This window comes from Ursus americanus, chromosome 26, assembly GCF_024610735.1.
Source record: "Ursus americanus isolate L20-20 chromosome 26, mUrsAme1.1.p, whole genome shotgun sequence".
Classification (NCBI taxonomy): Eukaryota; Metazoa; Chordata; class Mammalia; order Carnivora; family Ursidae; genus Ursus; species Ursus americanus.
The window spans coordinates 11,438,646-11,459,948 of NC_142152.1; the positions used below are offsets into that span (position 1 = coordinate 11,438,646).

General features: G+C 56.0%; 1 protein-coding gene across 4 annotated transcripts in view; it reads right to left on the reverse strand.

The window, feature by feature from the left end:
* Positions 1–21,303, reverse strand: part of SPTB (spectrin beta, erythrocytic) — a 119,960-nt gene continuing 98,657 nt past the window's right edge. For 2 of the 4 annotated variants that reach the window (XM_087856002.1, XM_087856003.1), the window contains 11 exons: positions 20,908–21,282; positions 19,250–19,494; positions 17,952–18,090; positions 17,408–17,492; positions 16,381–16,577; positions 16,031–16,080; positions 15,494–15,572; positions 6,115–6,362; positions 3,479–3,652; positions 3,176–3,218; positions 1–3,059 (listed from right to left, as the gene is read on the reverse strand). In XM_087856002.1, coding sequence (XP_087712128.1) covers positions 2,892–3,059; positions 3,176–3,218; positions 3,479–3,652; positions 6,115–6,362; positions 15,494–15,572; positions 16,031–16,080; positions 16,381–16,577; positions 17,408–17,492; positions 17,952–18,090; positions 19,250–19,494; positions 20,908–21,282 — 1,803 coding nt within the window. In that variant the 3' untranslated portion in view covers positions 1–2,891. Of the gene's footprint in view, positions 3,060–3,175; positions 3,219–3,386; positions 3,653–6,114; positions 6,363–13,909; positions 15,573–16,030; positions 16,081–16,380; positions 16,578–17,407; positions 17,493–17,951; positions 18,091–19,249; positions 19,495–20,907; positions 21,283–21,303 lie in introns of those variants that run through there. The other 2 variants (XM_087856004.1, XM_045810551.2) reach the window with 2 other exon arrangements.

Sequence of the window (21,303 nt, forward strand, 5' to 3'; positions counted from 1 at the left end):
TGGAGCATTATTGATTTATTAGAAAAACTAGTAAATGGGTTTTTTTCTGGTTCGTGGAAGCACATTTGAGCAGGTGGAGGACAAGGCCCGGTTGGCCCCAGGGCGAGTGCCAGATTGCGTGGTCTGTGCCCGACAGGATTGCAGTCCTGTGGAGCTGCCTCCTCCCTTGTGTCCTCCCTGAGCTTGCTTGTCCAAGGGACCAGGCCAGATGGGCCTCTGGATCCTTGCCCCCTCCCCCTAAAGGGCAGGGAGAGAGAGCCAGGACCAACCTTGGGACCCTAGTTGCCCTCCGATAGGCAGGAAAGAGAAGTGGTGTGGTGGGGACGCTGAGCCTTCCACCAGCTTCCTGTTATGGGTGCTAGTTGTGGGGGCTGGGGGGAAGCCTGAGGACCCTCCATTCCCCCACCTCAGCCAGTCAGTTGAGGCCAGGGGAGGAAGGGGAGGGGGAGAGGGAAGGAAGACCACCTGACCATGCCCAGAAGGCGCTTCCTCTGAGCTGCCCTGGGGAGGAAGCCTGTTACGCTGGTGTGGACTGGAGCTGTGTCAGCCTAGTTTGGGAGTACTGTTAAAGATGGCGCAGTAGAAAATGTAAGGAGAGGAAACCCTTGCCAGGGTGCCAAGAGCTTCGCCTCGTGTGGCAGTCTCCCAAAGCCGGGCTCCTGTAGCTTCAGTGCCATTGGTTGAGTGTCTTGGGGCCTGTGGGACATGGGAGGGATGCCTGGGGCGCTGGCCATAGCTGGCGGGTCACATGCAGCTGGCTGCCATTGCCCAGTCTGGAGGACCTGGGCTGGTGAAATCCTACCTCTTCCTTTGGGGCCCTTTCATTCTTTGGACTGGAGTTACTTGCTGGAAATGTCTCACCTCAGTTGCTACTTTGGCACACATGGAAGGCAGAGGGGGCCCCCCTTGTCTCCCTAAAGCCTGGCCCTGGGAGGGAGTTAAGATTCTTGCCACTACCTGCTCTTCAGTAAGGAATGTGCTATTTGCCTTGGAGCAGGACATGCCCTCAGATGGACCAGAGGCCTTCTTCATTGCCAGGTGAGTGTAGTCACCTCACTGCCTCCTGCCTTGGTTTCCCCAGATAGAGAGGGAGGCTGGTGAATGGTATATACTAGCTTCCCTGTAGATGTAAAGAGGGATGTAGGATTAGACGTATTGGGGCCCAGTGAAGACCCTGGCTGCAAAGGTGGGACCACCCAATCTGGGGATGTCAGGCTCCATTGGAGAACTTCCTCTTGCTGTTCTTGTCTGAAGTTAGCTTCCCCTTGACATGGTGGTATTGATCTCAGCTGTGCCTGCACTAGGGGCTCCCGGGAAGGCCCAATACCTCTGGATGCCTACCCCTGTGGTTGGTTGCTACCTGGACCTCACCCCCTTCCAGAGGAATCATCTAGGCGTGTCTAAGGCTCCTCATAGGGAAGGTGATGGAACAGCAGCTGTAGGCCCCAGGGACTTTTATGGTCTCTTCAGGGGGAAACACCTGCTGCCCCCAGTTGGACCCCTCTTTTGGACCTAAACCTAGTTAAGATGCTGGGCTGGGGCTGTATTGCTTTCAGAGCGGTGGGCGAGATCCTTGTTGGAACGAGAGCCCTCTCGCCTCCAGATGTCTGACCTTAACAGCATGGGGAAGGCTATCCCTGGGGAAATAAGGGGCAGGGCTCCTTTGCGCCTGGGGAAGGGGGTGTTAGATGTTTGGTGGCCTTTGCACCCATGGGACTTCCCCAAGACCCGAGACCAGGACCTTCAGAAGAAGCCAAGCAAGGCGTGCCGTACCTTCATGGCCCAGGCCCCCGCACTTGTCCCAGCTGTCCAGGGGTTGTGTGACCGTTTGCCCCTCCAGAGGGATAGGTCATGAACTTACTTTGCTGTCTGTCCAGCCAGTACCCTCAGATAGTAGCTAGACAGGACACATTGGGCCTTTGGCTTTGGGATGTTTGCTGTGGGTGCTGGGGTAGCCGTCTTCTATCTGGGGACCTGTACTGTCCCTAAGGGACTCTGGGTCTGAGTTGGATAGTGCTGGTTTGGCTGGGAGTTGGAGAGGCAGAGCCTTGGGCAGTGTCAAGGTCTGCCTCCTTCACCTCTGAGCCCTATGCTGCTTGAACTGCTGTTTTAAGAGGACCAGCTTAAGAGCTCTTACCTCCTTTTACCACCGTGGTGGTGGCAGAGGGCACTGGAGACAGGAGAACCTTGCATTTAAGACCCCCCGACCTTGGGAGGTAACCTCCCCCTTTTTTTTGGTGAGAGGAAGAGTGGAGAAGGGATGGGGTGGCCCCTGAGGTGAGAGTCCCAGTTCTGAGGAAGCCCAGTGGGGAAGAGGCCCCTTGGGTCCCCAGGGTCCCCAGCAGCCCCTTGCCGAGAGCTAGAGCCCTGGGCGCCTACCTGAAGCTCTTTCCCCATGCCCCTACGGGGCAGGTCAGGCATTTCCAGTGTCCTCGTCCCTTTACCTGGCCGTGACCCAGTGGGAGGAGGCCCCAAGCAAGACCTGCTTTGGGAGTGGGCAGCATCTCAGGAATCTCTGTCTTCTCTAGCTTCTGTGGGGCCTGGGGGTGGAGGGCCCTCAGTCGGGAGAAGGGGTTGGGAGGGGAGGGCGGGTGCCTGGGAAACCGTTTCCGCCCCAGGGTGCCCCTCCTACCCTCCACCCCCCACCCCCCGTCCTTGGCGGGGGAGCCTGGGCGGCACGGGAGCGGAGGCAGGCATCAGCCGGCAGGCGGAGGCAGGGATCGAGGTGCAGCGGGCCCAGGCCACCGGCGGTCAGTCGCGGTCGGAGCAGGCAGGTGCAGGCAGCGAGGGGCCTGGCGGTGGGCTGCGGGGAGGACCGGGCCCAGGCTGAGGCCGCGGGCGCCCCGCCAGTCCCTACATTGCCCGGTCCCGCTGGCGGGGCGCCAGAGGGGCTACTTCTTTTTGGGGAAGAAGCTGAATCTCTTCTCCTTGTCCTTCTTGCCGAGGCTGGCGTCGGGGCCAGTGACAGAGGGCAGGGGCAGGCTCTGTGCCTTGACGCGGATGCTCTGGGATTCGGTGATGGCGGCACTCACGCCCTGCAGCCAGGACAGCATCTCCTCCTGCAGGGTGGGAGGGTCATGGGCCACCGGTGGGGGAGAGCCCCTAGGGCTCTGCTGTGAGGGAGACCTCTGCTCCTTTGCCAGCAGGGGTCTGGCCTAGGCTGCCACGCACTCACCTCGTCCTTGCCGTGGAAGAGCCACTCACTGCCATTGCTCAGCCTGAGACAAGAAAGGGTTTCCTGCTAGGCGGCCCCTTCTGCCTGGGGAGGAGCCAGAACCCGCAGCCTCCCCGGGACCAGAACCCTCCCAGGTGGCACAGCACTTGCTGAGAGGTGAAAATCTGGACTCAAAGCCTCTTTGATTTGAAAAGACCCCAAGGGGCAACTGAGGCGTGGAGCTGGTCTCCTCCAGGCTCCCGTCCGGCCCCAAATGCCACACTGAGCTGCCAGGGAAGGGGCCCCGGACTGGAAGGGCCTCACCTCAGCTTGAACACGTGCTTCTTCTTCTTGTAGTTGGCAGCAATCTCACAGATGGCGTGTCTCAGGGCCAGGGGTTCCTCCCCATGGTAGGGCACCCCCAGTGCCAGGTTCTTGGCGTCCTTGTAGAAGGTCAGCTCACTGTTCCGGAGCACGCAGTACAGGTTGCTCCAGGACCTGCGAAGATACCGGCCGGCGGGTCACTCACATCTGGTACGACGCCTCTACAATCAGTTCTTACAGCTTTACCCTTTTTATTTATTTGACAGAGACACAGTGAGAGAGGGAACACAAGCAGGGGGAGTGGGAGAGGAAGAAGCAGGCTCCCAGTGGAGCAGGGACCCCAATGTGGGGCTTGATCCCAGGACCCTGGGATCATGACCTGAGTTGAAGGCAGACGCTTAACGCAGCCACCCAGGCACCCCTACCATTTTTTTTTAAGCCATTTTTGCCCCAGTAAATAGTAACACATTTTGCAGTTAAAAAAGGAAATGAAAATCATCTGCATGTAATTCCACTACCAAAAGTTAGCTATTGTTAACATTTTATGTATTTTCTTCTGGTCTTTCTAGTCACATATTCACATTTTCTTCTATTCACATATATAATGAAAATTGGGTTATGTTGTATATTCATTTTCATAGCCTGCTTTTAAGATTAACACTATTATCAGGGTGCCTGGGTGGCTCAGTTGGTTGAACATCCAACTCTTGGTTTTGGCTCATGTCATGATCAAGCCTCACGTTGGGCTCCATGCTCAGCAAGGAGTCTCCTGGAGGTTCTCTCTCCCCCTCCTTCTGCCCCTCCCACTCATGCCCGCTTGCTCTTTCAAAATAAATAAATCTAAAAAAAAGATTAACACTATATCATGAATATTTTCACATATCCTTCAAATCTTTCCTAAAAATAATTTTGAATTGCTGTATGGTATCCCATCCTGTGTATAAATAATCCCTTTACTGGTGGGCCTTGTAATTACTGGAAATTTAAGCAGTGCGATTTGAACAGCAACGTGATAAACATTCATGCATAAATCTCTGTAACTCTGATCTCACCGTGAGATGCATTTCTAAAAGTAGGATTAGTCAGTCTAAGACCAACAGTATAAACTGAACTTTCAAAGCCCTTCTGCACCCACGAGCATATGTGATTCTCCCACCGGAACTGAAGTGAGCAAAGCAGCGTTTTGTTCTGGTTATTTTTCATCTTGTTGAGATCTGCCCAGTATACCGTGCCAGCAATTTTTAAAGAAACACATTTATGCAAATCAAGACAACTGATGTTCAGTGACAAGTTTATAAGCTCGTGTGTAGGCTAACCTGAACTCCTTACCAACCAATGGGAAGCATGGTGCCTTTTTACCCTTCACAGGAAAGAATGCTGGGGAACAGGGCAACAGTAAGCTTTTCCTCCTCCTCCCTTCCTTTGGAGGGCAGGAAGGTGGAGAGCTTGTTGGGCTCATAGGGAGGAAAGACTACAAATTCAAAGAGAGAACTTGACCTGTACTGGACAGGCTGGCTGCAGAGCTGTTTTATGGGGCCCAGGTTTCTGACACCCAGAGAAAGATCCTCCAGGGAAGCTCCAGTCTTTCCTGTAGCCCTTACCACCACCTTTGAGCTTGGAACCCAAGTAAGGCAGTTGCTAAGAAGGAGCTGGGTCCTGGCGTAAAATCCTGCCTGGAATAAATGACTTCTCTGAAATTCCATTTCTCTATCTGGGAAATAGAAACGTCGATATCACAGGGTGGTTGTGAAGATGTTATTAGTCTTAACAATGCCTTGCTCATAGTAGGTGCTCAGTAAATGCTAGTTTCCCCCTTTCTGGTGGACTCTGTATAAATAATAAACTTCTTCAGGGTGGCTGGACCCCTGAATTCATTTTTGGGATTTGAATGAGCTTTGACATGTCCCACCCCTCCGCCCCCAATCCCCAACCAGCCCAGGCTCTGTATGCTGCCACTTGGCCCTGAGAATATGGCTGGCTTCAACCTCTTGATGCTGCCCTGTGTCCCTATGACCCTGGAATGCTGCCTGAAAACAGAGGCCCCCAGGGACCTTGGGTAGAAGCAGCCCTGGACAGACTGCGTCAGGAACAGGAACAGGACATAGCCTTCGAATGAGTTCCTCAGGGTCACAGAGTTGCTGTATGACAGCACTGGGAGGGACTTCCAGAAGGCACGGATGCCAACTCCGTCCTTCTCTCCTATTTTACAGCTGGTGAAACAGGCCCAGATTGATTAAAAAGTGGGACTTGGTCAAGGATATGATGTTACTGCCAAGACCTACCTACCTGTTACCCAGCCCTGGGATAAGAACAACAGCCTGTATTCACGGAGAGCCTACTCTGTGCCAGGCTTGGGATCTGTACCAAAGAGGCAGGTTCTCACCATCCCATTTTACAAATGGCGAAACAAAGGCTGAGTAATTTGTACAAGGGCATAGGATTTGAACTCGGGACTTTCCCCATTATGCCAAGTAGCCCCTGGGCTGGTGCAGAGGGGTGCCCGGGAGCTCTCAGACCAGACAGAAGGCACCCTCGCCGCTACCACATACCCATGTTGCCAAGGCTCTGTAGAGGGAGAAGTCCCTAGGAGACACGCACCCAGCCCACGGGGGGGGGGGGGGCCCTCCCTCACATACCTGTTGGATGCCTTCTTGTTGGGCCCCTCCAGGTCGTGCTTGCGTCCCAGGTAGCCTTCCATCTGCACACTGCAGCCGTGATCCCGCTGGGCTGGCAGCGTGGTAGGCTCATCACCCTCGCTCAGAGGCGTGTCCAGGACCTTAAAGAGAGGCTCGGTGGCGGGCCTCTCATCCCCACTGGATTTCTCCTGTGGCCCGGGAGGGGGTGGTGGCTGCAGGTCCGGAAGCCACTGCCTCTCTTCTTCCCCCTGCTCAGGGGCATATGGGAGGAGCACACCTTGCTAGGGGGTTGGACCCAGGGGTGGCTGCTCCGGCAGGACTGGGAAGTCTGACCCCCCCCCCCCCCCCCCCCCGCCGGAGCCTGGTTCCTTTCTGGCTCTCCCTGGACCTGCGGGGCCACCTAGTGTGCTTGCCTGGACTCTCCCATGCCTCCGCCTCCATCCCCACTCCCTCCCCCTCTAACACAGTGACTGAGGTTCAGCTGAGGGCCTGGGTGATGGTTTCAGTGCTGGAGCTTTCCAATGCTGCTGGCCAAGCCCTGGATCACTGCCTGGCTCCGGCCCCTCCCCTGGCTGCAGCAGGGACTCCAACTCCAACTGAGTTAAACGTGGGCTCCGGCAAGATTTCCTATGAAAGATTGTGCTGCTAACTCAGGTGTGAAAAATGTCTAGTAGGGTATTGAATGGGAACTCTGCTGGCACCTGTGCCTAAGGCCCCAAAGCCAAGGGGACAGGACCTAAGTCTCCCATACCACCTTACAGAGGGAGAACCTAGATCCTCTGGGGTCACGGTGCAGGGCTCCCTGGTCCTGCCCCCATCATTGGACTGGGATTGGTTGGAGTAGGGCAGTGGTTTCCTAACCCTGCTGCCTTTTATCACCACCTCAGGAGCTTTAACAAAATACACTCTGGAGTCTGGTCAGGACATTGCTATTTCTGAATAACCTTTTCACACTAATGAGCAGCCAAAGTTGAGAATTTCCGCAGGAGTCACTGCTCCGGGGAAAGGCTGTAGCTTTTACCTCCCTGCACTTCCCCGTGGGGCGTGGGGTGCTCTGGCGCCTGCCCAGACCAGTGAGGGGCCTCCAGTGGAGGCAGATGTCCACGCGAGGGGGAGCAGACCTCCTGGTCCCCAACTGCAGAGGCCTTCGTGATCTGCCTTTGCGCCTACTGCAGAAGAGGGCAGGATGGGTGGGAGCAGCAGGGGGCAGCCAGCCTCCCTCCGCTAGGTCAGGGACAAATTGGTGCACCAAGGAAGGCAGCCTAGTTGGAGCCAGCTCCTCAGAGCCCTGTCTCAAAGGCCTGACTGCTGGAGACCTCGCAGGACCAAGTAGGAAGGGTCCTACAGGCCCTACAGCCGCCACGTCTGGACGCCTGAAACACCAAGGGCTTGCGCCCAGGAGGACCAGAGCCAGCCAGGCAGGAGACCCCGCCCCCCTTTGCTGCTCCCTGCTGCTTGCTCCACAGCTGAAGGTGGAGGCCTGGAGAAGCCAGAGAAGAGCAGAGACCCTGTGCTCCCCATTGTGGGTCCTTCAGACTGTGGGTCAAACCTGAAATAGAGAAATGGAGGATGGGAGAAGGTGGACATCGGAGAGCGGATTGAAGCTTGCAACTGAGACACACTGGGTAGGCTCTTTAACAGCTGAAAGGAACCAAGGACTGCCTGAGGCGGTAGTAAAGCAATGGAAGGAGAGGCTCAAAGCAGATGTCTGACGCTATTGGCTGGAAGGAAGGTAAAGCCAGTCATTTTTGGATCCCATCAAATTAGGACTGTCCAATACCGAGTTTTAAGTTGGGGTTCCAGTGAGATCTCTCTTAAAGAAAGGATAATAGGACTGAAAAGTTTGAAAACCACTAACCTAGTCTTAACACCTTCAATCTACAAGGAAATCTATGCTCAGAAAGGTTAAGTGACTTACCCAAGGCCACACATATCAGAAGTGATGGAGAGCATGCACTCCAGAACTAGAAGGCAAGGGTTTTTGTTTTTAGATCACATCGTTAGGTCTTCATCTTTCCTGTCTTCGAGCCCCACGTGTGGGACTTACTCGTCTGTGTACTGGCATCTTCAAGCGTCAGCAGCGAGCTAGCCCTGGCCGCAAGGACCTAGATGGTCCTCTAGCAGGGAGGAAGGGTGGGATCCGCAGGATGATGCTGGGAGCCTGGGTGCCTGGGTTTGGGCTTTTTCTGTGGACCCAATCAGGCCACCCTTCTGACTTGGGTAGAAAGCTTGGGGGGGGTTATTAATGCAGAAAGTGAAGCCTCCTTTCATCCCCCACCTCTCCATCTGGCTGTACTGCTCTTCTTGGTCATGGGCCAGAGCTTTCCCCGCACCTGCCGTGGGGGGGGGGGTGTCAGAGAAGACCCTCACAGCCATGTTTGCCTCTCTTGCTCAGCTTCTGCTCTCCAGGGACTGGTTTTCCCAGGGACTGTGTCCACATATTCTTCCCACACTGCCATTCTCCTTACTTTCTGGAGCTGTCCTCTGAAAATAAAGGGAGATTTTTCCAGGACTGCCTCCCAACTTAATCCTAACCTTTCTTCTGCTTCCTCCTGCTGAGTGCCTGACCCCCACTCCCTAGCAGGGACATTCAGAGGCCATGGCCTGCAAGGTCAAGAGTTAAGTGGCCAGGTCGTGGGTTTGTTTTAGAAAACGGGGGTTTTCCAATGTATGCAAAGATTTCTTCCATGCTCTTGACTGTTCATGTGGAGACCATTTAGAAGCCACTCTGTCCTGTCTGCCCTGAAGGCCAAGGCCTGAGGAAGAGCCCAGAATGAGGGTGAGAGAAGTATTTAGAAGCTGCTGACCCCCCTCCCAGGGCTGGCAGAGCTGCTCCTTGGGGCTAAGGGAGGAGCCACAGATGAGAAAGATGGGACTTGGTTTGGCTAGAAGGATCTTCCTTCCTAGGTCCCAGGGGTAAATGTGCTTTGCGCTGTCTTCTAAAAGCAAGCTGGGGGAGGGACAGGAGGTGGTGACTGTGGTCCTGCTGCCCCTGGAACTGTGCCATGCTTGGGTATGAAAGTCTGCCTCGCCCTACAAGGGAGGGATCTGTGGGGAGCAGAACACCAGGAGGGGAAGCTAAGTGAGGAGCTGGCACCCAGAGCTGGCTACTTGTGCGGCTGTACAGACAGGCAGGTTCTGCCAAAGGGCCCTGGAGAGGGGAGACGATCTAAGATTCCCTTCCAATCTCCACGTTGTAAGATAGGAGGCCCGAGGCCTCAGCGCCTGGCTCACGAGGAAGAGGCACAGGTGACACCTACGCTGCTGAGGCCGCCTAGCCTGGAGACACCACTCAGAGGAGCTGACAGGGGGGCTGGAGAGCCTGGGCAGCCTAGATGATCACAAGTGACAGCCTGAGGGAGAATGGACCGGGCTGGGGGCTGGAACTGAGGGAGGTGCTGTCTGCAGCGTGAGCCAGGTTCTCTGGTTTGGGGAACAGGTGGGTGTGAAGTAGCATCTGAGAGGAGGGTGTGTGTGCTGGCTGCTGGGATTGTGAGGTCAGAGGAGGGCAGGGGACAGGCAGCATTGGCTGCTGGTTGGGGGACACCAGGGGAAAAAAAGGCACGGACAGGAGAGGATTTTAGGATCTCACAGGATTGTGGTCCAAAAGGGAGAGGCCTCAGTTCCTGATGGGCAGGAGATGGCCACATCTTTTCAGAGTCTTGTAAGCTTGACTTTTTAGGGTCCTGCCTTGCTAGGAAGCTGGCCTGGGCAGGCGTAGTGGGCAGAGGGCCACAAAGGAGGTTCAAGAAAGGGAGAAGAAGGGGGGCAAGATGGATAGACACATTTCTGCTCTGGACTGACCGAATGGAAGGTGTACTTCCAAACCCAGCCAGCTGGTGATGTAGAAGACAGAGATGACAAACTTTCCAGCTCCCATGAGAAAAATCACCTGGCCTAGGACCACAGGGTGTTTTGGAGGTTCTAGAAGATGCTCAGTGAACCCAGATGTATTTACAAGCAAGGAAACACAAGTGAGGGGGCTTCTCTCTAAAGGAGCGGCTGGTAAGCGAGAACCAGGGCGTGAGGGCGCACCCCGGGAAGAGACCATCCCACCTTATGATGTGATGGGTTCGCCCTGTGACCTCACAGCAAGGACTGAGCCTGGACGGTGTAGGTGGATCAAGGGCCAGGCACTCCAGGGAGGTTGGTTGGGGAGGGCTTTGGCAATGGATGTTAGAATTCATATGGAGAATGCTTCTTTTAAAAGATGAAGGACTGCAGTGAGGGACAGAGAAAAAAAATGAAGGGAAAAATGAAGACCAAAATAATCTCCTAAATGCCAGGAGCTCTAGCTATGTTCTCTCCCAATACTCACCCTGTGAGGCAGGTATCGTCACCACCCCTATTTTATAGATTCAGCAAAGGGGGGGGGGTCAGGGAGAACGAGCAACTTGCTCAGCCACACATCTAGTGAGTGGAAAGTCTAGAAAGCTGATCTGTCTGGTCCCAAGCTCTGTTCCTACGGAATCCTGCGGCAGGAGGGGCGGGGACTGCTGCTCCAGAGGAGAGCACCTCCCCAGCGCAGTTCTTGAGCCGAGCCCTGCTAGCGTGGGATGAGTCAGAGAACACCCGAAGGGGCTGGAGGAGACCTATGGCTGGATGCCTGAGACAATCAACAGGGCTTTGAAACGGAGGTGGGGGAAGCCGGCCACTTCTGCAGCCGAGAACTGCATGCTCTCCCAGTGTCTGATGTCTGGGTGCTTGTCCTCTGGGAAAGGGGTGGGAAGGACTGTGGGCAGGCAGGATGGGAAGACAGTTCAGAAAACAGTTGTTTATAAGAGAAGAAAAAGATGGTTTGTTGAGTTGAAAGAAGAAATGAAGAGATGGCAGGTCAGGGCAAGCAGAGACAAATGCCTACAGAGAGGAGAAGGCAGGAGCAGCTGGGGTGGAGGGCTCTCATGAGAGGTGGGATGAGGCGCAGAGTGGCTCCACACTGGACCCTGGGGCCAGCCATTCCTCTGAGATGACAACTGGGGGACACCAGGTAAGATGATGTGGGTGGGGTGACACCAGGGGAAGTGAGGGGAAAGGAGACGGGAATGTGCAGGGTTCCCTCAGACAGGGATGGGGAGACCTGATCCACCTCCATCATGGGTGGGAGGAGAGTGAGGCTTCCTTGGGAGCAGTCTTCACCATTCCTGCCATCAGTGTGGGCTCTTCTGCTCCCTGCCCTGGAGAAGCTGGTGGCCGCTCCATCCCATGGTGACTCTGAGCCAGCCACTCAGAAAGATGAGAGAGAAGATGCCCACTCCCCCATCCAGACCCAACGCCCAATGGTTAGGTTGACAGCTTCAAACCCCATTTCTGGGGTGCCTCCAATGTTAATTGGGTTCTGTCCTGAGTCCATCAATATCTGGGATGCTCTGAAACACAGCTTGGAAGAAAGAATTTAGGGGCAGCCTTTGGAGCAGCAGGGCCAGGAGGATCCTGTGCCCCCCCCCCCCCCAGGGAGCTGGTGGACACAGGTCCAGAAGGAGCCTGGAGTCTCAGGGTGCAGTGCCAGACTGCAGGCGGACCCCACCCCCACCACAGCTGAGTCTGGCATCCTGGGGAGACAGCGCCACGCCCAGGGTTAGGGGAAAACGGAGTCCTTTCCAAGCCCCTTCTGTTCATTACGAACAAATAGGATTTGCATGGGCTGAAAAACACCTGAAGCAGCAGCTCCGTTGGGCCTCACGGGGCGGGTAGAAAGGATCGGGAAGGCTTGCTCGGGCAAGAAGAAACACAGCTGCTGCCCCCACACCCACGTCCCCTCCATCCAAGGACAGCGGGGCCCGGCCTCCGGCCGCTGGGTGAAGCTGCGGGCTGCCCGCCAGGGAGGCTGCTCTGAGGGGAGCCGGCCCGCGCTGTCTCGAAGGTATCCTGGCTGCGACTGCTGCCCGCTCAGCGCCTGAGGCACGTCCCTCACATTCGCAAGTGCCGGTTACTTCCCTGAAGCCACAGCAAGCTCTGAGACTATGGAAGGGGGAGGCAAGGGCCCTAGGCGGCTCGACTCCCCCCACCCCCCGCCCCAATCCCTGATGAGATGCCCAGTCCTCTCCGGGGCAGCCAGCTGCCGGCAGTCTCGGAAGGTCACGGTAAGAGTGACGTCTGTGAGCTGCCCTTGGGAGAGAGTTTTCCCTGACCACCTGATGAAGGGGCCTGATAACGAACAGCACCCAGCAGCCGCTTTCTGGAGTAGCCTCACATCCCTGAGGCAGGCAGGGCATGACCACCCACACCGTGAGCCTGAAGACTGACTCTTGTCACAGTGCCTAAGAACACCAGTCCCTTTCAGGGATGTCCCTCGCATGGTCACAGCTGCCCGGCTGGGAGAGATGCCCCAATTCCCACCCCAAAGCCAAGAAACAGAGGCAGTGCACAGAAGACCCCCCAGCACAGTTGGCTGGGGACCCTTACGCCCGGAGCGACTTGGATCCTCTGCGATACCATTCTTCCTCTGTGAAATCAATCGTGACACCGCCCCACAGATGTTACACTGGGGATTCTGAGGCACCCAGGGTCTGGAAGATGAGGATGCTTAACAAGACCCTCAAGCCCTTTCCAGAGCCACACCCAGGATGAAGGGGAGACACACAAGACAAGGTTATCAGGGTGACAGTGCCCCAGGCACTAAGAGGAAGGGGAATGGCTCAGCCTGCCACCAGGCCCCCATCCAGCATCCTGGGGCCATCTTCAGGGCACAGACCTTGGCAGGAGCTGAGGCACAGCCCTGCCTCTCTTCACCAAACAAGGACCAAGGCAAATACCCCAGCCCTTTTCCTCTTCTTTCCCATCTCCAGCCTCACACCAGCTAGAACCTGACAAGCGAACAGGCTCCTTAGAACTAAGGATGAGACCAGAGGAAAGTGGGGTAACCCACCTCTCCCAGCCTCTGTGTTTACTTAGGTACATTTTTGACACACAAGGATGTTCTGGACTTTCTATAATCCCTAAGAGAGGGCTTTATAAAGGTGAGGAGACCAGGATGTTTAGGTGGTTTGTCTAAAATCATGCAGGAAGGCCCCAGCAGAATTACAGACTAGAACCCAACATCCTGAATTTCACTCCAAATTTTGGCTTTTGTGATACCGGTTTTTATGCTTGGCCTCACACACACACACTTACCTGTATGAATGGATTATTTTACCAGATTGTGCTCTAATGTGGAAAGGTGGTGAGGGAGGCAATTCATTGTACGATGATGTGCTTGAGGAAAAGACGGACGTGGAACGGCACACACGCACCCGGGAAGGGGAGGACGGGCTGGGGCAGGTGGACTGTAGCCATCTAGGCGGGGGTTCAGGGGCCTGGTCCACTCCCATCCGCTCCCCCAAGCAGGAAGCCAGCATGCACTAGTGACGGGTTCCACATAAAGCAACACCACACGGATCCATTCTACAGGGTGCCCACACCACACCACACACATGGGACAGACAGCAGGAGAGCCACCACGCCCCACGCCAGGCCGGAGAGAAGGGACAGCACACCACCAGCCCTTCCCCGGAGAGGCCTGTGGTTTCTGTAAAGGTGTCCCAGCCTGCATGGGACCCATCCTCGTCTCTTCTCAGATCAAAGACCAATTGGAGATCATGCCCTCCCTTGGAGTTTTGGAGATCCTCATAAAGCCCAGCAAAGGGCTCAGAAAGGAGAAGTGGCAGGAAATTTGTTTCCATGAGGCCTCGGGCCTGGTATTCACTGGATTTGCCATCTGGTTTCTTCCTGTACCAAACACAGGCGTTTTCCCCTCTGGCGCAGGGGCCGGCTCTCTGGGAAGGGTCTCAAATGTAGGCTCATTCCCTCCTTCCAGATACTCAGGTCCAAGCAGATTTTATTCCCCCAAACCCAGTAACATTCAGGTGCTGGACGGAGGCAGCTCTGATGCACACGTAATTACATCTGCACAGACGTACATGACACAAACCACAGAGTCGCACAGGTGGTCACAAAGGAGCCCACAGACCCGGACACCACTGCACGGAGACACACAGGGATGTGCAGCCGAAGCGCGGGCGGTGTGGGACAGTCCCAGCCCCAGCGTCCACAGTTCAGGCCAGCCCCCAGAGTTCTCTCTCCTTCCAGTAGGGGCTGTCTCTGGGAAAAAGGGGCTGGGACGAAGGCCACCAGAGACCCCACATGCGATGACTGGCGCTTCAGAGGGCACTTCTGGGAGAGGCCCTCCATCGGGAGCCCAGGAATGCCCTCTGCTGGACATGAAGGGCTGGTGCAGCTCAGAAAGGGAGGCCTGGCCAGGCTGGAGGCAGCAGAGGGAGCTCAGAGAGGGAGTGTGTGTGTGTGTGACTCAAAACTGTGAGAAGGGCTGAAATACAGACCTGACAGGGATTCTGCATGGGAAATACTCATTGTATGTGCATTTTTCTGGGGTGGTTGGTGTATCAGAAATTTCCACCTAGAATACCAATCTCTCTAAAGGTTCAGGCAAGCTTCATCGGGCAGCAGGACAGGTGGGGTACATGCATAAGTGAGCCATGCAAGGCACATGCTGAAGTCTTGTCTTCTTAGGGACTCCCCAGGGCATTCCTCCAAAATCGGGGTTGCGGCCTCCTGGGCTCCCTGCACGCACACCCTGGGTCTTTTCAGCTAATGGACCTATTCCTTCCTGAAGCCATGTGCCCCACACCTTCGGCAGCTGGTCTGTCTTGGACTCTCCCAACACTTCCATCAGCCAGGACTCTGATGCACCCTCCTTTTCTACAAGTTGGGGGGGACTGGCCCTGTGACCCAGAAAGCCCTGGGGCGCTTCTTCACTCCTGCAGGGCACCTCTGCTCCTGCTTCAGAGCCAGCTCCACAGCCAAACTGACCCACAGGCATCAGGCCTGGGGGGGGGGGGGGAGCAAAGGGGAGGGGGCTCTGTGTAGGAGGGAGGGATCTCCTAGTGGGTTGGGCAGCCCCCTTCACTGCCCTGAATGCCCGTGGCTGGGGAAGGCGAGGTAAGATGGTCTGTTTGTGCATGTGTGAGAGTGTGTGTGCGTGTGTGAATGTGTGTGGGGGGGGGCATACTGTGTTGAGGATGGAATGAGAGGGAAAATGGGAGAAGAATGGTACATAAAAATAAATCTTCCCTGGATCAAGTGTTTCTAATGTAGATGGTGATGTGTTTATACAATAAAATTTATTAGACTAGATAAAATCAAACTAGTAAGATCATGTCAGTGGGCTGGCATGTCAGTTTCTTCTGGGTGGAAGGAAGGAGGGGAATTATTCTAGAAGTGAAGGAAACCTAAGTGAAAAAGAAGACTGATCTGAAGGAGGAGTCTGGAAGCCTGGGTGGGGCATGCCTGTCCTTGCGTTCTGCCCTGGCTGAGCCTAGTAGGGATGAGAGGGTTCTGGCAGCAAGGACTCCCAGGAACCGGACAAATAGGACAGGAAACTGACCGGGGACGTTCTCTCGGTGGCTGCACGATGGGGACCTCGGGGAGCCTCCCCTGCTGTCTCGCCTTCTTCCTCTTGAGGCCTATGGAAGACGCAGCCCTTCTTTAGAAACCACCCGAGGCCGGTGCCTCCCCCCAGGGCCTGGCTTCCCACTCTCCTCAGCAGGAACATGGCAACCATCTCCCGGTCCAGGCCTCCTGGCAACAGGCACTTAGCAAGAACAGCTTAATCCGAAACTTTATGGCGGTTATTTCAGAAATGGACACGGTTGTAGGTAGATCTGTCTCTGGGGCACATGTTCAGGTGGCTCCCAGAGCAGGGGAGCGTTTCTGTCTGCACCGGGCCTTCAGTCCTCCCGTGGATATGGGGGGACAGCCTTTAGGCTGTAGACACTCCAGATTTCTCTGGCTAGTGGCCCAGGTGCAAGAGGTATTATTAAGACATCAGGGGGCCTGTTTCTGATCTCCCTCCCCCTTCCCACCCATCCTCCTTGGCAGACCGCTCCTGCTAAATCCACTGCCTGGCCCTTCCCACACTTACCCACTCTCCTCCTCGGGTCTCTCTGGGGTCTGGCGTTCTTTTAGCTCAAGCTAAGGGGAAGAAAAGGCCGAGGGTATCAGAGTAGCTACAGAGAAGAGCCGGATCGCTGTTAGACTTCCCTAAAGATGGCTCCCCACACACCCGCTGTTTGTTCTTTTAGAAATTACCCCTTTTGTTTTCTGCATTCAGAAGTACTTTCTACGTCTCCTATTTCCTTCCCACTCTATCCCTCACCAAGCCTTTTACACTGTCCGATGGTGCTTAATAACAGGCTCAGAGTTCTTGACTTGAGATCCCCCCGCCCCCCAAGGCCTGGCTGCAGGGCCTCCCAGCGCCCGTTCCCAGCTCACCGTGGTGGGCTTCTCCAGGGCGGCAAAGCGCTCTGCCCAGGTGGCTGTGGATTTCTCAAAAGCCTCATGCCTCCTGATGAGCTTCTCCACACCATCCACCGTGTGTCCAAAGTCCCGGCTGGCCAGGTAGGGCTCCTGGGCGATCAACCATGCTTCGGCCACAGAGGCGTCCCTCGAGAACTGGCACACTTCCAGTACTGCCACGGGGAACAAGCCACAGAGCCACCCACAGGGCCCAAGAGCCTGTTAGCACTCAGCAGTGGGCCCTCCACAGACAAGGAGCTGGTGGTCAGGCGGGAGGCCTTCGCAGGGGTCCCTGCTCAGTGGTGACCTGCTGCCTGAGACCACTCCATCCCACACCATAAGGGGGGGGGGCATTTCCTCATCTCCATCCATAGTTATATTGGAAAACACATGAATTAGAACACACACTAGTTTGAAAACAAAATATAATTTAGATGTCTCCTTTTGAGGAGCAGCCTTTTGCCCTGAACGCTCTCTTCCCAGCCCTTGGCTGTCTCACATAATCGTGCACAAGCAACCATGGGGCCATCAGGCCTTCCTGGCTTGCGTGTAGCTCCTACCTGAGTGATGGATTTTCCACCCCTCCTTGATCTCCAGCTGCAGAAGACAGAGCTCTATCTGCATCTGACATGCCTCAGATCAAACATACGGAAGGCACTAGATAGAGCCTTAACCTGACCCCTCCCCCAGGCTACAGGGACACCAGCCTGGCACAAGGCGGTGGTGTCCTCCCAGTAGAAGCTGAGCCACTCAGGTTCTGCCCAGGCCCAGGCGGGACAGAGGGCAGGCAGGGAGAAGGCATGCTGGCTAGTTAGAGGTGGGCTGCCAGCAGCGTGTCCATGCGGCACTTTGGTGTGGACCCCCGAGGCCCTTGGCCCCAGAACTTTGCTGATGCGTGGTGTTCTGGGGGCTCTTCTCTAGGCAGTGAAAATCACCCCTCCCTGCTCCCACCTCGGCAGGAGTCTGCCCCCCTCCCCAAGTTCTGGGTCGCAGGTGCACTCACACATGCGGAGCTGTTCCTGGCGGTCCTCCCACTTCTCATCCATCTCCTTCCTCCTGGATAGCACCTGCTTCAGTTTCTCACTAATCTGTGGGAAGGGAGGCAGAAGAGCTCAGGCTTTTGGTAAGCCTTCCTCTTGTCTGAGGTGGTGTGCTGCAGGGTCCTGCAAAGCATGCTGGGTTTGGTCACAAGGACCTCACTCTGTCTTGGCCCTGCCACTTGGCAGCTGTGCAACCCTGGGCAAGTTACTTAACCTCTCTGAGGCACATGTGCCTCTCCTTGGACATGGGTGTTGCCAAGGCCAAAGCCTGCACATATGCGGGTGGTTGGGTGGATTTTGAGCCTGCTCTCCTTTCTAAGCTGCCAGCCTTGGGTGGGGCTGGTGGGGCTCTAATCCCTGGGCCTGCACACAGCCCTGAGGCTCCATGAGTGAAAGAGTCTCCTCAGGGAAACCATGGCCCACCGCTCCCTCCCAAGAAGCTGTCTGGCCGGGCAAGAATGCAGGCAAGGACCGGGAGGGGCTCCTCTTCACCCTGTGTCCTCTCACCTCCTCCGAGGCCTGGTGCTGCCTCTCCAGCAGGGACTTCCCCAGCTCCAGGCAGGCGCTAAAGTTCTTGCTCCGGGTGTCGATCTCTGCCTTGATGCCCTGATGATACTTCATGAGCAGTTCCACTGAGGAGACGTCCCTGGGGAGGTGGGGGGGGGTCAAGGGTCGGGAGGCAGTTTGGGGAAGAAGGACACTCTTGGCCTGTCTGATGCCAAGTCCAGACCAGAGAGGGCTGACTCCCACCTGCCTGGGAGTCCGACCTCACTTCCTCCTCTCTCTCTGGCCAGCCAGGGAGTCCTCTGCCAGCCCAGCCCCACGGAAACGCTGATGCCCTAGTGTCTTCCGCTGGTCACTTGGCAGGGGATGGGCTGGGGGTTCAGGGACCCCAAAAGAAGCCTGGGAATATTATTTGACAATAAAAAGGAATGAAGTTCTGATACTTGCTACAACATGGATGAACCTTAAAAGGTTTGCTCTAAGTGAAAGGAGCCAGTCACAAAGGACCACGTATTTTATGAGTTCCCGTCTATGATGAGTCTAGGACAGGCAAATCTAGACAGACAGAAAGCAGATTCGTGGTGGCCAGGGGCTGGGGAGAGGAGGGAATTGTGGGGTGATGACTGCTAATGGGTACAGGGCTTCTTTCTGGGGTGATGAGTCTTCTAAACTTAGATTGCAGTGAGGGCCGTACCCAGTGATCGTGTGCAAACTCCTGAGTGGGACACGTTAAGTGGCCGAATGGTATGCTATGCGAATTGCATTCTGAATAAAGATGTAAACTATAAAGACTTGGCCTTCAGGACGGGCCCTCCAGGGCAGAGGGACAGAGATGGGCCAGCGACCACTGCCAACAAGACAGTCCTTGGAGAGTGGCTCCCTGCCGAGGGTCTCACTGCCACGAGCACCTTCCCAACCTCGCACGGACAGGGAGCTCCTTCTTGACCTTGGGGGGAGTGGCCTCCACATTCTGGCACTGGGGGAAGAGTGCACAAGCTCGGACCTGCCCAGCTTTGCATGGGTGAAGCGCTTACTTTCCCTGACAGCTGTGGTCACTGCCCTGCCATCAGATCTGAATGTCGGAGGTCCTTCTCACCACTCTCAGGGCTCCCTTTACTCTGAAATGGTCGGTCCCCCCAGGAGAAGATAAGCCACTCCATTTCTGCCTGGACCCAGCCTCAGGTGCCCCCACAGTTCAAGACAGTTCCTCCAAGGAGGAGTCCCAGGGCAGTGCCTGGGTCTGCCAGCCTCGGGGACAAAGTGGCTCAGGAGTGGGGCTGTCCTGAGGATGTCCCCCTTACCTAGGCTTCTCCTGGGTCTCGATCTGACGGATGATGCTCTCCATCCAGGACAGGAGGTCTCGGGCCATGCTGAAGAAGCGGAATTTGTCTGCCGTGTCTACCAGCTGGGTGCGGCGGCCGGCACAGGCGTCGAGCAATGCTTGCCACGCGGTGGACACCTCCTGCTCCTTGTTCTGGATGGTCTCTGCTTTCTCCCCAGCGTATGCCTTCTGCAGGCGGCTGGCCACGTCCTGGAACTGCTGGACCTGTGGTTGGGCAAAACTGGACGTTGTTATCCAGAAAGACGTGTCCTGGGCTTCTGATGGGCCAGGGGTTTGTCTCCTCTGGATCTCTCTTCCCAGGGCTCTTCTGGAAGGCAAGATCTTCAGCCTCCCACCAATGCTGGGGGAGAAGTCTCCTTGTTTTGTCTTCTATGGACCCAAGCCATCCTTTGGGCTTTGATGAGGATATGGGAGTAAATGGGACTCTATGCCCTTTCATCTTCCCAGAAGTACTGTAATTAGAGTAACCATGTGCCAGGCATATTTCATAGACACCCTATGAACGAGGTACTATTGTGATCCCAGATGAAGAAACTGAGGCACAGGGAGCCTGAGTGAGTGCCTGAGGTCGTTCACACTGGAAGAGGGGTGCACTGGAGTCCCCGTTCTTAACCACTCTATATGCTGCCTGTCCAAGGAAGGGGCTCTACCAGATCCCTGCTTGAGGCCGGTCCCAGTGCAATGAGGCCTCATTCCTGAGACTTCAGTGGACTGTGCCCACCTCAGGGGCTCTGGCACCCCTCAAAGTACAAGGGCCGCAGGGCAGGCCCCAACTTCGGCTGTAGGACAAAATCCTAGGAGGTCCTCTTCTGAGTGAACCAGGGCCCGACCCACCTTGGTTCCCTATCCCTGAACCCCACTGGGTGGGTGCAGGACTCCACAGCCAGCCCGTCCCTCCTGGGGCCTCTGGAAAGCTGCTGAGGCTCCGTCAACGGGGGCCCCTTGCCCTCACCCTTTCCATCACATCAAGTTCTGTGGAGCCCAACGGGCCTGCAGAGGTGCCTCGGAGGCCACTGCAGTGAGGGGAAGTGGGGGTCTGAGCAGATCCTGGGGGCCCCCCAGCTCCTACGTAGAAAGACTGAACAGCCCAGGGGCTCAGGGCATGGAGTCTAGAGCCAGGATGCCAGGATCTGAATCCTGGCTCCACTGTTTCTCCACATGTTCCGGGGAACTTGTTTACTCTCTGTGCCTTGCTTTCCTCACCTATAAAGAGCAGATGTTAGAACCTAGCTCAGAGGGCAGCTATGAGGCGTCAGTGACTAAATGTAATGCCGATCCCAGCCCTTGGTGCTAGGAATGCACCGTGCGTGTTCACGAGTAACACTGCTGCACAACCAGAGACAGAGCATTTTAAGGTATTTTGTGCCCTGGGTTTTTGTGAGGTTTCAGACTGAAGAACTACTTCTGAAGCTAAAGAATGATTGAAAGCCACAGCTCCCAGCCTTTTTGCCCCGAGCTGTTGCCTTTCTAAAGATGCGAAATTTCCTGGTGTCCATTCCAGAGGTTGACATCCCCAGGCCCCTGGGAAGTTGGTCACGGGGAAGAGGTGGATGGCAGGTCCCAGGAGCTGTGGGGGTGGGGGGGGGGGGTAGGGGAGCAGCAGGGGACAGAAAGCACCTGTAAGCCCAGCAGGTGGAGCTCCCGCTCGAAGGCCGTGTGCACCCGGTGGAAAGACTCAGCCGTGCTGGCGTCCAGCCCCACGTCCTCAGGCAGCTCTCGGTGCTTCTCGTCGATGAGGCCCAGGATCTCCGTGCCCGTGTAGAAGTAGCGGTGCAGATCATAGGAGGCGGCCAGCAGCTGCATGCGCGTGTCGATGAGCTCCAGCAGGTCCGCCCACATTTCGTTCAGCCCATCCTTCCACTCTGCAATGGTGGCCGCTTCGCTGTGGCCTGCGTCGATGAGCCGCTCAATGATGATGTTCACGTTGTCCACCCGCTCCTGCCCAATCGCCCCCGTCTCCCGGGCAAAGTCCCGGAACTTGTCCCGGAGCAGCTGGATGTGGGGGAAACAGAA